Source organism: Squalius cephalus (genome assembly GCF_949319135.1).
Source record: "Squalius cephalus genome assembly, chromosome: 7".
NCBI classification, from domain to species: domain Eukaryota; kingdom Metazoa; phylum Chordata; class Actinopteri; order Cypriniformes; family Leuciscidae; genus Squalius; species Squalius cephalus.
This window is the reverse complement of record NC_137128.1, coordinates 17,672,352-17,689,166: the sequence shown is the minus strand read 5'-3', so window position 1 is coordinate 17,689,166 and position 16,815 is coordinate 17,672,352. Positions and strand designations below refer to the sequence as shown.

General features: G+C 40.4%; 1 protein-coding gene across 1 annotated transcript in view; it reads left to right on the top strand.

The window, feature by feature from the left end:
- Positions 1-16,573, top strand: part of LOC307161378 (glutamate-rich protein 6) — a 23,588-nt gene extending 7,015 nt beyond the window's left edge. The window contains exons 6-12 of the mRNA XM_079876042.1: positions 2,234-2,403; positions 3,013-3,068; positions 5,262-5,422; positions 5,679-5,761; positions 11,742-11,897; positions 15,579-15,801; positions 15,954-16,573. Coding sequence (XP_079732168.1) covers positions 2,234-2,403; positions 3,013-3,068; positions 5,262-5,422; positions 5,679-5,761; positions 11,742-11,897; positions 15,579-15,801; positions 15,954-16,214 — 1,110 coding nt within the window. The 3' untranslated portion in view covers positions 16,215-16,573. The remainder of the gene's footprint in view (positions 1-2,233; positions 2,404-3,012; positions 3,069-5,261; positions 5,423-5,678; positions 5,762-11,741; positions 11,898-15,578; positions 15,802-15,953) is intronic.
- The last annotated feature ends 242 nt before the right edge of the window (positions 16,574-16,815 follow it).

Here is a 16,815-nt window from a genome sequence, read left to right as displayed (position 1 = left end):
TAATTTGCTGTAAAAATCATTTGTTATTTGCCGCTCTGGAGAAAACAGTGATGTCATCGTCCAGCTCAGTTCAGTTCTCATATAATGGTGTCAATGCAGGCAGATCAATAATATTGTTGAATGTTAAGTGTCCCCAACTAAGAAAGCCAAAAGCCAAAGTTTACAAAGGCGACAGTGGAAAGGAACCAAAACTCCATCAGGTGACCAAATGGAGAAAAAAACCTTGGGAGAAGCCAAGCTCAGTCGGGGGACCAGTTCTCCTCTGGCCAACGAACGAACAGTGTGTGATTATGATTCAGGCAGCATTACAGGTCAGAAGTCAGATTGGATCAGAACAATCAGAATATTTATCCAGTTCCACCTGGTTGAAGATCGAAGTCACACCGGTATGGAGACGGGTTTATTGAGGATCAGTGCCGATGGCTGTTGTGTCGATGAGGAGAAAGTCTAGTTGACACAATCTCTGCTGACACTTCAGGGATGCGTTGTGGTCGTGCCTAGGTGCAGGTCCACCATCTGATCCGGATACGGCCCGGATCCGTTTGACTACATCAAGCGTTGTGGTCGTCAAGGTGCAGGTCTTCCATCTGCAGTTGATTTTGATATTCGAGGTATTATTATCAACTGGACAGAATTTTAAGATCGCAATAGTCATTGAAGTTGACGCAGAAGATGTTGAAGGACTATAATGCGTTAAGAGCTCGCTCAAGTACTGGGGAGATAAACCATTAAGTAATCAGCAATATTTTAAAATGTATACGATTTAATAGGGAGCCAATGCAGTGTTAACAGAACCGGGCTAATATGGTCATACTTCCTGGTTTTAGTAAGAACTCGAGCTGCTGCGTTTTGGACCAGCTGGAGTTTGTTTATTAAGCGTGCAGGGCAACCACCCAGTAGAGCATTACAATAATCTAGCCTTGAGGTCATGAACGCATGGACTAACTGTTCCGCATTTGTCATTGAGATTATATGTCGTAGTTTAGATATACAGTATTTTTAAGATGGAAGAAAGCGGATTTACAGATGCTAGAAACATGGCTTTCAAATGAAAGATTGGTATCAAAGAGCACACCCAAGGTCCTAACCGACGACGAAGACTTGACAGAGCAGCCATCAAGTGTTAGACAGTAATCTAGGTTATTACATACAGAAGTTTTTGGTCCAATAATTAAAACCTTGTTTTTTTCAGAATTAAGTAGTAGGAAATTACTAGTCATACAATTTTTTATATCAAGAATGCATTCCGTTAATTTTGTGAAATGGGAAGTTTTGTTGGGGCGCAAATAAATATATATATATATATATATATATATATATATATATATATATATATATATATATATATATATACAGTATATATATATATATATATATATATATATATGCAACACTTTCCCCCGGTTTCACAGACAAGGCTTAACCTAGTCCCAGACTAAAATGCATGTTTGAGCTGTTTTAACTGAAAACAACTTGCACTGACATATCTTAAAATATGTCAGTGCCATTGTTTTGTCTTAAGATCCACACCAGTGTTTGTTTCAAAGGCGTGTTTATAAAAGCTACTTAATTGTCCTAATTAAACTAAGGCTGGCTTAATCTAAGCACTGTCTGTGAAACCAGGCCTTTATGTTTTACTACCAAATTATATCTCGTGATTTCAGGGCATGTAAGTTCCCGAACATGATGCATGATGGGATCTTGGGTTTATTTAGTGTGTGTTCAGAGCACTGCACTTTGGCATTTTGGCATAAGACATGGGACAGTCTTGTGAACTTACTTTGTGTCGCATACATGTGTAAGTGGCCAAAACCACAAGTGTGGGTATTTGGACAGGCCCAAAGTGTCCATCGTATGCACACTTCAGAATCTCATTTTCTGAGTTTGCATTTCACTGTTTTTATTCATTTTGAGGAATACTGAATCTGTTTTTGTGGAAGTGAGATGAGTCAATGCCTGCTCACATTTAGTCTTGTTATACTTTATACTGATTTCTCTCAACATGGGGACAGGAGAGGTGTCAGTCAATAAATGGGAAAACTTGCGTTACTTTGAAAAAAAAAAAAAAAGATATTTTGTAGTAAATTTAAAATTAATGTGTTTCTTTACTAGTTACTTGAAAAAAGTAATCTGATTACATAACTTGTGTTACTTGTAATGTGTTAAACCCCAACACTGCCCTTACTGCTTCAACACTAAATCCTGAATCTATGAATGTCTAATTGGACTTCAGGACTTCTGCTGTGAGAACTACAGAGAGTTGTTTGAGATTGTGGTCCATGAAAAGCTTCTGTCTATGAGACGTTCTGAGGCACAGTCAATCGGACCTGGTCAACTAGATGACCCTTTCATCAATGAGGACGAAGAGCTACAAGATAAAGCACGAGAAAGAGGAAAACACAGGTTTGATTTGTACAGTACTACAACTACTTAAAGGTTTGGGGTCAATATGAATATTTATTTATTCATTTTTATTTCAGCAAGGATGTATTAAATTGAACAAAAAAGTGAAAGTAGAAATCTAAAAATATTTCTATTTTTAGATTTCTGTTTTCTTCCTATTCATCAAAGAGACTTGAAAAAAGCATTATGGTTTTCACCAAAATATTAAGCAGCACAACTGTTTTCATCTGATAATAATATGAAATGTTTCTTGAGCAGCAAATCAGCATATTAGAATTATTTCTGAGGGATCATTTGACACTGAAGACTAGAGAAATTATGCTGAAAATTCAGCTTTTACATCGCAGAAATATATTACATTCTAAGATATATTTAGAAATATATATATATATGATAATATAATTTCACAATATTGCTGTTTTTACTGTACTTTGATAAATAAATGCAGCCTTGGTGAACATAAGTAACTTCTTTCAAAATGATTTAAAAAAAATGTTACTGACCCCAAATGTTAGAATGGCAGTGTGGCATATGCACTTTGCTGTGTTGTTACTTGAGCATGTTGTTATGAAAAATGAAATGTTTATACTTATCATTCCTTTGGCTTAGATTCAGACAGAGATATGACAGAGCTGCTTATTCCAGTTTATTGGTACCAAAGAACAGTGAGTATCCACATATGTGAGTGAGAGCATGTGTTTGACAATTTACCCATGGATGGATAAGTAGCCTAACAACAATGAATATTCACACCCAGAAATGAAAATTCTGTCATTATTTACTGCCATGACTAAAATTTACCTTTCCGTGGACAGTCACCATTTCACAAAAGTGGTCCATAGGACAATATTCCAAGTCTACTACAATAAATTATGGGGAATATATATATATATACCCATATATATATATATATATATATATATATATATATATATATATATATATATATATATATATAAAATAAGTATTTGAACACCCAGCTATTTTGCAAGTTCTCCCACTTGGAAATCATGGAGGGGTCTGAAATTGTCATCGTAGGTGCATGTCCACTGTGAGAGACATAATCTAAAAACAAAATCCAGAAATCACAATATATGATTTTTTAACTATTTATTTGTATGATACAGCTGCAAATAAGTATTTGAACACCTGTCTATCAGCTAGAATTCTGACCCTCAAAGACCTGTTAGTCTGCCTTTAAAATGTCCACCTCCACTCCATTTATTATCCTAAATTAGATGCATCTGTTTGAGGTCGTTAGCTGCATAAAGACACCTGTCCACCCCATACAATCAGTAAGAATCCAACTACTAACATGGCCAAGACCAAAGAGCTGTCCAAAGACACTAGAGACAAAATTGTACACCTCCACAAGGCTGGAAAGGGCTACAGGGAAATTGCCAAGCAGCTTGGTGAAAAAAGTCCACTGTTGGAGCAATCATTAGAAAAAGGAAGAAGCTAAACATGACTGTCAATCTCCCTCGGACTGGGGCTCCATGCAAGATCTCACCTCGTGGGGTCTCAATGATCCTAATAAAGGTGAGAAATCAGCCCAGAACTACACGGGAGGAGCTGGTCAATGACCTGAAAAGAGCTGGGACCACCGTTTCCAAGGTTACTGTTGGTAATACACTAAGACGTCATGGTTTGAAATCATGCATGGCACGGAAGGTTCCCCTGCTTAAACCAGCACATGTCAAGGCCCGTCTTAAGTTTGCCAATGACCATTTGGATGATCCAGAGGAGTCATGGGAGAAAGTCATGTGGTCAGATGAGACCAAAATAGAACTTTTTGTTCATAATTCCACTAAACGTGTTTGGAGGAAGAAGAATGATGAGTACCATCCCAAGAACACCATCCCTACTGTGAAGCATGGGGGTGGTAGCATCATGCTTTGGGGGTGTTTTTCTGCACATGGGACAGGGCGACTGCACTGTATTAAGGAGAGGATGACCGGGGCCATGTATTGCTAGATTTTGGGGAACAACCTCCTTCCCTCAGTTAGAGCATTGAAGATGGGTCGAGGCTGGGTCTTCCAACATGACAATGACCCGAAGCACACAGCCAGGATAACCAAGGAGTGGCTCTGTAAGAAGCATATCAAGGTTCTGGCGTGGCCTAGCCAGTCTCCAGACCTAAACCCAATAGAGAATCTTTGGAGGGAGCTCAAACTCTGTGTTTCTCAGCGACAGCCCAGAAACCTGACTGATCTAGAGAAGATCTGTGTGGAGGAGTGGGCCAAAATCCCTCCTGCAGTGTGTGCAAACCTGGTGAAAAACTACAGGAAACGTTTGACCTCTGTAATTGCAAACAAAGGCTACTGTACCAAATATTAACATTGATTTTCTCAGCTGTATCATACAAATAAATAGTAAAAAAATCATACATTGTGATTTCTGGATTTTTTTTTTTTTTAGATTATGTCTCTCACAGTGGACATGCACCTACGATGACAATTTCAGACCCCTCCATGATTTCCAAGTGGGAGAACTTGCAAAATAGCAGGGTGTTCAAATACTTATTTTCCTCACTATATATATATATGTGTGTGTGTGTGTTTAAATCAAAATTATTCAACCCCCATTGCAAATCATATTTATTGGCACACTTTACAGACTTTCAGCTGTTTGCAATGAACAAATCAAACCAAAGGAAATGAAATAGCTCAACACAACAAATGTTTCAAATGTTTTCCCCAAATTCAACTGAAAATGCAACTTGACTTCTCCAGTCTCAAAATTATTCAACCCCCTGTAAATTTTATAATTTTAAAGTGTGTGTGTGTGTGTGTGTGACATATAAGATATCATTCAGTGACAGCATGTTGAGGGACTAAATTAATAATTTCTCTCCTCAGATGTGCCTCATGATAATTCAGTTATCAGTTTCCGTCTCTCTGACTGTGCACCCAAAGAGGATCTTAAAGAGAACATGCATGAGGACGAGATCTTCGGACAATGGACATGTGATGAGTCTTCTGCACTGGGGGCAGTTGAGTTTGGCTTAACTCATCACCAGGTAACTGACCATAATAATTTACTCTGTTAGAAAGTTGTATTATCATGGTATGGAAGAAGCTTTGTTTCCGCCACGGAATAGAAAATAAAAAAGGTAACTGCAACTCTTTTTTTTCTCAGAATTGCGAGTTTATATATAACAGTTCTGACTTTATAACACGCAATTGTGGGATTATCTTTTATTTTTTTTTATTCCGTGGTGGATCAATCTTCCATAATGAGGTCCTTAAACCAAACATCTGGTCTCTTTTTTTCAGAACAATTCAAGTTTCTTGGAGAAGTACTATTCTAATGGAGATAAATTTCTTACTGTGTTTCCAGATGGTTCTGCACAAGTTTTGTATCCTTTTAGCTATAATCTAGAATACTATGTGGGTACTTTTTAGCAGCAATATGTCACCAGTGTCAAAGACAAATTTCCGCTCTGTGACAAACAGAATGGACAATAAAGTTCAACTTCAACTTCAATAGCTTTGTGAAAGTGGCTATGCTCATAGCCTACTGTATTATATTTGATATGCAGAATTCCAAGGCTTCTAAATTATCAACATGATCAAAACTTGATCAAACCTGTTGTACACAATCGACACGCCTTCTGTCATCTGATTGATTCATTGACTTTATATTTTTAGAAAGTAAAAGCTCTTTTAGTTAAAAAAAAAAAAAATACCCTTCAGGTTGTGGTACACATCTTTACTGATTTTTATAAAGTAAACACGAGAATAACCTTTATATTGTTAGTAATACTTCAAGATGAACACTTGTTGGACTGAAGCAACTTAGCTTTACTTAATTATCCATACATATATTTTTTTAGAAAAGTCATGATAAAAAGTGAGTATCAAACATGGTACATCTGGCTTTTTGTTTTATTTGTTCAGCTCTCAATCATCATTGCATTGCATTGCATTATATGTTTTGCCCCCACAATAAAACATTACATAGCGCTGATCATAAAACTAAGCATTTAAATATCATAGTAAGACATATTTGTCAGGCGATGTGTAGGCTACTGTAAACGCATGATGACAAAGGATAACAAAAAGAGACTTTAATAGTAAATTCCATTCGGAACATGTAGGAGAATCACAGGGAAGAAACTCAGGAAATTAACCACACTTAATGCCTGCAACAGACGATTTTGGCAATCCTATAGGATCATTACAAATCACTGTATGCCATGGATCTAATAAACTTGGGCACGACATGTATGTAGACTCTACAATGATGACATCTATTGAATCATAGGCTACGCCACAAGTTAGTATAGAAGAATAAAACATCATCAGCATAGTGGTAAATGAATCGCAATTATGGTTCCCTATCGATATGGTTCACTTATACTGCGTCGCTAGGCGCTTTGGAGAAAACTCCTTTTTCTCAGAATACTGAAGCCTTATTGAATCATGCAGTGAAACTTTACAAGCCAATGGCTGTGCAGCAGAACTGCATGAACCTATGGCGCTTAAGCACGCCGAAATGGGCAGGGCTACCTGTCTATATTTAGCGGGATTTTCGCCATAGGAATCTCAGAATAAATCTCCTTCAGCGATGAAGATCTTCTCCTGACTCTAAGACAAGACAGAAGAATGTAAATGTGTATTTAAAATGCAATGTAAGTCGCTTTGGATAAAAGTGTCTGCCAAATGCATAAATGTAAATATAAAATGTAAGAAGCCTTCTCTCCGTTGAATGAGTCTCACAATGGCTATCAGATGAGAAATATAGAGCATATTTTTCTCTAAAAGAGCATCTTTTTTCGGTGGCGTTTGTTTTAGAATGTTGCGCCCCTGAGCATGTCGCTTGCCAGGGCCACGCGAAGCCACATTCATCAAAGACGGATGCTCTCATTGTGACAGTGCGAGCCTTGCCTCCCTGCGAGAGCGGACCACTCTCCATAAAGAAAGTGGCTCCTCCCCTCATTCCCCTTCATTCTCTCCCTCTCAGAAGGATGAGATGAAGAAACAATGGAGTCGCAGGGCTGAGTGAGCTCATTCCAGTCCATATCCCGCGTGGCTCACTCTCCCTGCAGCGAGGGGATTCCCCAGTGCTGCTCGCACTCGAGAGAGAGCACAGTGCTGACAGCATTGCAGCTGAGTACAGTGCTGACAGCTCGACAAGTGAAAATGATGTTTTTGTTGATGATGTGAGCGTGCCATGTTCATCAAAGACGGACGCTCTCACTGCGAGAACGCAAGTCTCGCCTCGCTGCATTCCTCAGCAGCGACCCAGGCTCAGCGGAGCCGGAAGTCAAGCCATGCCTCTGCCCGGCCAAATGCTACCCATTTCCTCTCAATGCTGTAACAGGTGCTGTTCTCCCACCTCAGCGTGAGATGCAGCCTGTAATACCTCAACCATTTGCCTCTCGACTCAGGGCATGGCAGGCCATCCCTGTCATGGTTGGACAAAACTGGAAACAGTTGCAGGTTCTCAAAAGTGTTTATTAAGCTCAAAAAGGGTCAGACAAACAGTTCAGAACAACGGAGGGCGGCGACTCAGGCTCGTGCAGGGACTTGATGGTCTGTGGTGCGCTGGTGCTGTGACGGTGATGAATCCCGATCCCGGAGCTGGAGTGCGGTGAACCCAATGACGAAGAACAAGAACGGCAGGAATACAAGGCAGGCGAACACAGACACGGCAACTCCATGGGAAACACAGACACGGCAATCACAGGACCTCAACAAACAATCCGACACTGGAACAGAGAATGGTGTGAGTATATATAGGGAATGGAAATGAATCGCAGCTGTGAACAGTGATTGTGATGATGATGATGATCAGCTGGAGCGCTGACAGACACGTGAGCGGGACAACGCCCACTCACACATAAACAACAACGACACGAGGCAAGAAGGAAACAATGCATTCAACAACCGTGACAATCCCCTGAGCTGAATAATGGGGGCAATCAAACAAGGTTACTTGTTTCAATTTGCTCGCAGACCCCCATGCTTCAAGGGCATGGTCTGCAGTTCGGTACAAAGCACCTCCGTTCCTAAGTGATGAATTTTGTTAGCGAAAGGAGCTGTAGAGACAGTTCCTCCAGCTCACAGTGAGTCAGACTTTTCTAGCCGCTACTTCCTCGTTCCCAAAAAGGATGGTGGCCTCAGACCCTTCCCCAATTTCAGGCTTGATGAAGCGGCCATTCAAGTTGTTAACACTGAAACAAATCCTCTCACAAGTATGCCCAGAGGATTGGTTTTTCTCAGTGGATCTGAAAGATGCCTACTTTCATATCCAGATAGCCCCCTATCACAGACCGTTTTTGAGATTCGTGCTTGAGCATACCACTATACTGTCCTTTCATTCAGACTGTCTCTGGCACTGCACACTTTCACAAAGTGCAAGGATGTGGCCCTCTCCCCTCTGAGACAGAAGGGAGTGTGCATCCTGAATTACCTTGATGACTGGCTTGTATTGGCCCAGTCAGAGGCAGAGTTAGACACTCACAGATTCTTGCTCCTCAGCCTTTTGAAATGCCTGGGACTCAGGATCAAATTAACCAATAGCTCACTTTCTTCCAGCCAGTGCATCACCTTCCTGGGAGCAGTTATTGATTTGGCCCAAGTGTGGGCCAGGCCCACGCTGGAGCGCTCTGGCAACCCAGCAGCTTGCGGCATCTTTCAGAGTCTGGGTTTCACTCCCCCTCAGAGCCTTTCAGAGGATACTGGGCCTAATGGCGTCCACATCATCAGTAATTCCATGGGGTCTGCTACACATGCAGCCCCTGAAACCCTGTGTCTCAGACGCCTTCGTATTAAGGTGAACCATGTTCTCCAGACCGCCGTAGACTTGGGGTTGATCTCCAGAAGGAAGGTAGTCTCTACAGATGCCTCCAACATGGGTTGGGAAGCTCTGTGCGAGGGCAGGCCGACATCCAGGCTCCTGGTCGAGCATGGAGAAATGGCTACATATCAACTGAAATGAAATACTGGTGGTTTTTCTAGCCCTCAAAACCTCCTACCAGACCTGAAAAGGGCACCATGTCTTCGTCTGCTCAGACAACATTGCAGTGGTGTCCTACATAAACCACCAGGGTGGGCTCAGATCAAGGCCTCTGTGAGACGCCTTCTCTCATGGGCATGACGCAACCTGCGCTCACTAAGAACAGCACACGTGCCAGGCAGACTGAACCAAGGGGCAGACGTGCTGTCCCGGAGCAACATGTCCTCAGGTGAATGGACGCTCTATCTCCAAACTGTTCACAAGATCTGGAGTATCGTCGGGAAGGCAGACGTCGACCTCTTCGCCTCAGAAGACAACTCTCACTGCCCAATATTTATCTCAAAGGACAGGGACGCGATGGCCCACAAATGGTCCAGCCTTCCCCTTTACGCCTTTCCCCTGGTTGTGCTGCTCGCTCAGGTCATCAGACGGATCAGGGAGGACAGACGTGTAGCCCTTCTGGTGGCCCCTCTCTGGCGGAACCAGTCATGGCTTCCTGAGTTGATGCAGCTGCTCGCAAAAGCCTGTGGCCAATTCCCCTCAGGAAGGACCACCTTTCCCAGGCAAAGGGAACGATTTCACACCCTCAACCCAAGTTGTGGGCCCTCCATGTCCTGTCCACGACAGGAGCCTATGGACCTCTCTGCGAGAGTCCTAAACACTATTTCTGAGGCTAGAGCCCCATCCACTAGACACCGCTATGGCCTTAAGTGGTCTGTCTTCTCTGACTAGTGTACAATCCGGAGTGAAGACCCGACGTCCAGTGAGGTTTCACTGGTACTGTCTTTCCTGAAGGAGCTGCTGGACAAGGGGCGCACCCATCTCCACGCTCAAAGTCTACGTGGCGGGCATAGCAGCATACCATGCTCCTGTGGCCGGCCAGTCTATAGGCAGGAACAAGTTGTTCATTTTTCTGAAGGGGGCCAGAAGGCTGAACCCGCCTCGTCCCCCTCACTATTCCAACATGGGACCTGTCTACAGTCCTTAGGGCCCTCTATTCGAGCCACTCCAATCAGCTGAGCTGCGGCCCCTTTCGCTAAAGACTGCCTTCGGTCAAGTGAGTGGGTGACTTGCAAGCTCTCTCTGTGAATGCGTCTTGCCTTGAGTTTGGGCCTAATTGCTGTAAAGTCGTCCTCAAACCAAGACACGGCTATGTACCTAAGGTGCTCTCTACTCCGTTCAGAGCACAGGTCATTACTCTCTCTGCTCTTCCAGCTTCAGAGGGCAAGCAGGAGTTGCATTTTCTCTGCCCTTTTCGGGCCTTAAGAGTATATATCTAGATCTCTGCCCAGTTCAGGCAGTCAGAGCAGCTCTTCTTGTGTGAAGAGTAATTCTAATTATCTGAGTTATTTTGCTTTTTTTTTTCCAGATTCAGTCATCGTCTTTTTCTTACGTACTAGAGCATGTACACACATGCGCTCTCTTCAAAATGGTGCTTTAAATCACTCGACAAACTAAAAGATGTGATTTGTATATATTCTAATTTGAAATGTAAGATATAGATTTTACTGAATATAGATTTTACTGAATGTCAGCTTGCTTATTTTGCTCAAGATAATGATTTATTAAGTCCACATGTCATGCAAACAAGAAACTATGCTTCTAACCACAGGTCGAGAGATGCTGTCAACCACTCAACTTTGTGATGCTGTTTGCGAATGTTCGTTGGAACTATAGTTTCGGGAAATATAGACACTCGGGAACTATGACGGAACTTGCGATCTGGCTAACAATGCTTCCGGGAAACGTACCACAGAACCAAAACACAATGAATCCAAAAAAGAGCATGTTACAATATTATTGGGAGATACAGAGTGAAATCTGATATTTAAATGCATTTTATGTAAGTAATTTGCAAAACTGTTATAAAATCTGATTGATTTACATTACAAGCTATCAGAATTTCATCTTATTTTTGGGTCACATAAATTTCAGCAATCTAATTGCATATTTTTGCTCAATTCGGGCCACTGAATAAAATTGAGGTGTTTTTTCCTCCTAAAGTTTGAGCTCCATATTCTCCATTGTTCATATTCATACTATTATTTCATATGTCAGGCTTTACAGGTATAAATGAGTAATTAATAATATCTGGGATTATAGTGTGACTTTAGATTTCAGTAAAATACACTAACTATAAGTATTTTACTGTACAAAAAAAAAAAAAAAAGGCTGGATTGTGGTACAAACTATATATCATTATAAAAATAGGGTATTTCTTCAAGGACATTGGTAATGGAAAACGTTTGCATGGTGCTATCTTGATGCATCCACACAGGGTTTGACACCTTGGGATAAGATGATTGTACAGTGATTTGAAAATTAGTTAATTTATTATCTATTGCTGTTGATTGTCCTTATTGTCATGGCAATAGCTATCCTTCAGGAAACTTGGCTATCATCATTCTCAGCTGTAAGAATGAAAGGATCTGTATCGTACGGGATGACATGACGACGACTCTTTGTCCAGTCAGAGCCCTCTTTCAGTCTAATGGCAGAGCCACTTGTTACCATTGCAACGGCAGCATTTGGTATGGTCGAATTCCTATTACATTGACACGAATCTGAATATCTTAAATGGACTGATTCTTGATCTAGGGGAGGAGGGAAAAGTCTGAAACCTTAAAGGGATAGTTCACCCAAAAATGAAAATCCACCCTCATGTCGTTGCATGCCTTTCCTTCTTCTGTGGAACACAAAAGAAGATATTTTGAGAAATGTGTTTTTTAATGTGCATTTTTATGTTAACCACAGATCTTATTTTAAACGTCTAACCAAAAGCCCTTTCAAATACGCCTTTAGGATGATAGAACCGGAAGTGCTATAATGCTAACTCGTATCTGGGTTTTGGCCTAAAAATACATCATCCCTGCAGCAGTGCTCTATTTGGAAGACAACATTTATTTGACAATAAATACCGCCAGACAGATGGGCCCAATCTAACCACGGGAACATTAATATTTATTAAGATATATTAGATATCATGAACATTAGATATCATGAACCAAAAATGAATTTATAATAAATAATAAATGCTTTTACAGCATTTTTTTTTTACCTACATTTTTACATGCACTAATACATTTGAACTTTAAAGGGATAATTCACCCCAAAGAAAAAATTTAAATTCTGTCATCATTTACTCATCCTTGTGTCTTTCCAAATCCTGAGACTTTTGTTGATTTTCAAAACACAAATGAAGATATTTTTAATGAAACCTGAAAGATTGTGGTCCTTCAAGTCCACAAAACCAAAACATTGACACTTCAAAATATTTAGGTAGCAATTTATTTTACAGTCCTGTATTTTTACAGTTATTCATACAAATACTTATTGTATGAATAACTACTAACCCTGAACCTACCTCTAAACCATAACTTAACCCATGAAGTTACCTTACACTACTCCAGTACTTTTGTGGGTAAGTACACTATAAGTACATTAAAAGTGCACATACTGTAAAAATAAAGTGCAATCAAATATTTGTAAAACCAATATGAATCAAGCGGTTTAATACAAGTCTTCCAAAGAGACATGATTGATTTATAAGATGAACATATTAAATTTAGACTTTACTACTTTATTACTTACAAATTGTAGTCTGTTACTGATTCCAAATTCCAAAAACCATAATTGGTAACATAATCCATTACTACTGTTTGGTTACTTTTGATCTAACTTGTTTGTTACATTGAATTGAATAGAATAATATTGTACCATATTGATGTAAGATAATATATTCCATTATTTGTTATCAATGTTTAATAACTAACTAGTGGCAGGTCTGTGTGCAATTTCACAAGACTTTTTTAAGAAAGGAAAATGGAAAACATAAAAATGAAGAATTATGGAGAAGCAATAAATTATCAATTATTTACTGCCTTTATTATGTAATTCAGATTACATGTAATCAGTTACTACCCAGCATTATATATATATATATATATATATATACAGTGAGGAAAATAAGTATTTGAACACCCTGCTATTTTGCAAGTTCTCCCACTTGGAAATCATGGAGGGGTCTGAAATGGTCATCGTAGGTGCATGTCCACTGTGAGAGACATAATCTAAAAAAAAAAATCCAGAAATCACAATATATGATTTTTTAACTATTTATTTGTATGATACAGCTGCAAATAAGTATTTGAACACCTGTCTATCAGCTAGAATTCTGACCCTCAAAGACCTGTTAGTCTGGCTTTAAAATGTCCACCTCCACTCCATTTATTATCCTAAATTAGATGCACCTGTTTGAGGTCGTTAGCTGCATAAAGACACCTGTCCACCCCATACAATCAGTAAGAATCCAACTACTAACATGGCCAAGACCAAAGAGCCGTCCAAAGACACTAGAGACAAAATTGTACACCTCCACAAGGCTGGAAAGGGCTACGGGGAAATTGCCAAGCAGCTTGGTGAAAAAAGGTCCACTGTTGGAGCAATCATTAGAAAATGGAAGAAGCTAAACATGACTGTCAGTCTCCCTCGGACTGGGGCTCCATGCAAGATCTCACCTCGTGGGGTCTCAATGATCCTAATAAAGGTGAGAAATCAGCCCAGAACTACACGGGAGGAGCTGGTCAATGACCTGAAAAGAGCTGGGACCACCGTTTCCAAGGTTACTGTTGGTAATACACTAAGACGTCATGGTTTGAAATCATGCATGACACGGAAGGTTCCCCTGCTTAAACCAGCACATTTCAAGGCCCGTCTTAAGTTTGCCAATGACCATTTGGATGATCCAGAGGAGTCATGGGAGAAAGTCATGTGGTCAGATGAGACCAAAATAGAACTTTTTGGTCATAATTCCACTAAACGTGTTTGGAGAACACCATCCCAAGAACACCATCCCTACTGTGAAGCATGGGGGTGGTAGCATCATGCTTTGGGGGTGTTTTTCTGCACATGGGACAGGGCGACTGCACTGTATTAAGGAGAGGATGACCGGGGCCATGTATTGCGAGATTTTGGGGAACAACCTCCTTCCCTCAGTTAGAGCATTGAAGATGGGTCGAGGCTGGGTCTTCCAACATGACAATGACCCGAAGCACACAGCCAGGATAACCAAGGAGTGGCTCTGTAAGAAGCATATCAAGGTTCTGGCGTGGCCTAGCCAGTCTCCAGACCTAAACCCAATAGAGAATCTTTGGAGGGAGCTCAAACTCCGTGTTTCTCAGCGACAGCCCAGAAACCTGACTGATCTAGAGAAGATCTGTGTGGAGGAGTGGGCCAAAATCCCTCCTGCAGTGTGTGCAAACCTGGTGAAAAACTACAGGAAACGTTTGACCTCTGTAATTGCAAACAAAGGCTACTGTACCAAATATTAACATTGATTTTCTCAGGTGTTCAAATACTTATTTGCAGCTGTATCATACAAATAAATAGTTAAAAAATCATACATTGTGATTTCTGGATTTTTTTTTTTTAGATTATGTCTCTCACAGTGGACATGCACCTACGATGACAATTTCAGACCCCTCCATGATTTCTAAGTGGGAGAACTTGCAAAATAGCAGGGTGTTCAAATACTTATTTTCCTGACTGTATATATATATATATATATATATATATATATATATATATAAAATAGTGCTGTCAAATCGGTTAATCGCGATTAGTCACTTCTATCATAAAAGTTTGTTTTTATTTGTGTATCGTGAGCGTCATCTTCTCAGTTCTCGCGCATGTGTCGTGGCGCTCTCGTAAACTCACGTCAGAGGCCCACACAGAAGAAAATGAATAGTTAAATAAAAGTTGTTATTTCTGCGCACAAAAAGTATTCTCGTCTCTTGATAAACTTAAGGTTGAGCCACTGTAGTCACTTGGACTATTTTAACGATGTCTTTTCTGGACCGGCAGAATGAAATTGCCTAGAAGCCTTTGGAGGAGTGAGACAGCTCTCAGATTTCATCAAAAATATCTTAATTTGTGTTCCGAAGATGAACGAAAGTCTTACGGGGTGGGAACGGCATGAGGGTGAGTAATTAATGACAGAAATTTCATTTTTGGGTGAACTATCCCTTTAATAGATGGACATAAAGGAAAAATATCTTCATTTGTGTTCTGAAGATGAACAAAAGGCGTGTGGGTTTGGAACGACATGAGGGTGAGAGTAAATGATGACTAACCCGTTATAAATTGAACTCTATAACTAAACTGTAGTATAAGTTCAGTGAACTGTGACGTGGCTCTTGTTTCCTGTGGAGCAGGTTGAGTATGGATCCTTGGGGTGGGCGGAGTCTAGATGAGAGCGGGAGAAGGATCAGAACATGGAGCTGGACAGACCAGGCTCAAACACCAACACCCCTGAGACCACTCTTTCTGTCACTCAACAGAAAGATAGGGGTCCGGGTTCTTGGCCAACAGTTGGTGTTTGTGTCATTCCTCGCTTCAGGTCAGCAAGCCAGGTTCAAAGTAGGCAACTGTGAGTCGGTAAGAAAGTACACAAGTCCTGTCTTTTAATCTGATCACCAATTTTAGCTATTCATATGAGAGTTTTGAGACATTTTCTTGATCCGTCACACTTATTACTCAACTCAGATTGGTCCAGCTAAGTGTTTCGTCTGCCGTGTCTTTGCTTACAGTCCAAAGAACACAACACTCCTCCTCAACCCCTCATGTGTAAAGAGGAACTAGTACTTCTGGCATGCAAGGTTGGCCTTCACATGGCTCTGATACGGTTACAGCAGTGCCAAGCCTTCCCATCCAGCTTCACACATCTGAGGATCAGACCTCCACCTTTCCTTCACTCGCTGGTCCGAAGGCTGCAGAGTTTGAGCCACAGAGTACAAATGGAAGAGCCAGACAAGGCCTTCATCCAGCGCTGTCTGCAGGCCTGCCCATGAACTGACACTCATGCAAGATATGCTAGTCTCGCTTGACTAAAGGTGCAGTCACATTAGCGGAATTTCATGGGCAAAAAAGTTCCATTGTCAAAACTGCTAAATTGCCTGCTAAAATAGGCCTATGTCAAATATGTTAAAAACAAAAAGTTAACAATAAATAGAGGTTCATCCTCAAAACTGACCACAGAAATAAAATCTTAAAGGGACAGTAAACCCGAAAATGAAAATGATCTCATCATTTACTCACCCTCATGTCTACACACATTTATTTGACTTCTATCTGAATAAAATAAGCACATAGTGAAGCTCACTCGAGATATATCACAGAAACGTAGAGAACTATAACTTAAATAGAACAAAAACAGTCAGTATTGTGTCTAAAATGTCTTAACATGAACTACTTGTTTATTGAACTATTAAATCAATGTAACATTTGCAATTGTGATAATATATGTAAAATAAATGCTCCCTTGGTCATGTTAGATCACTTTATTATATCAAATGTTATAATTAAAAAACGTAACATTTTGAATTTCTTCCTCAGTATGTTTTTTTCTGTGAGTTTCTTTATGTTTGCTGTTACGCTCATTTGCAGACATCC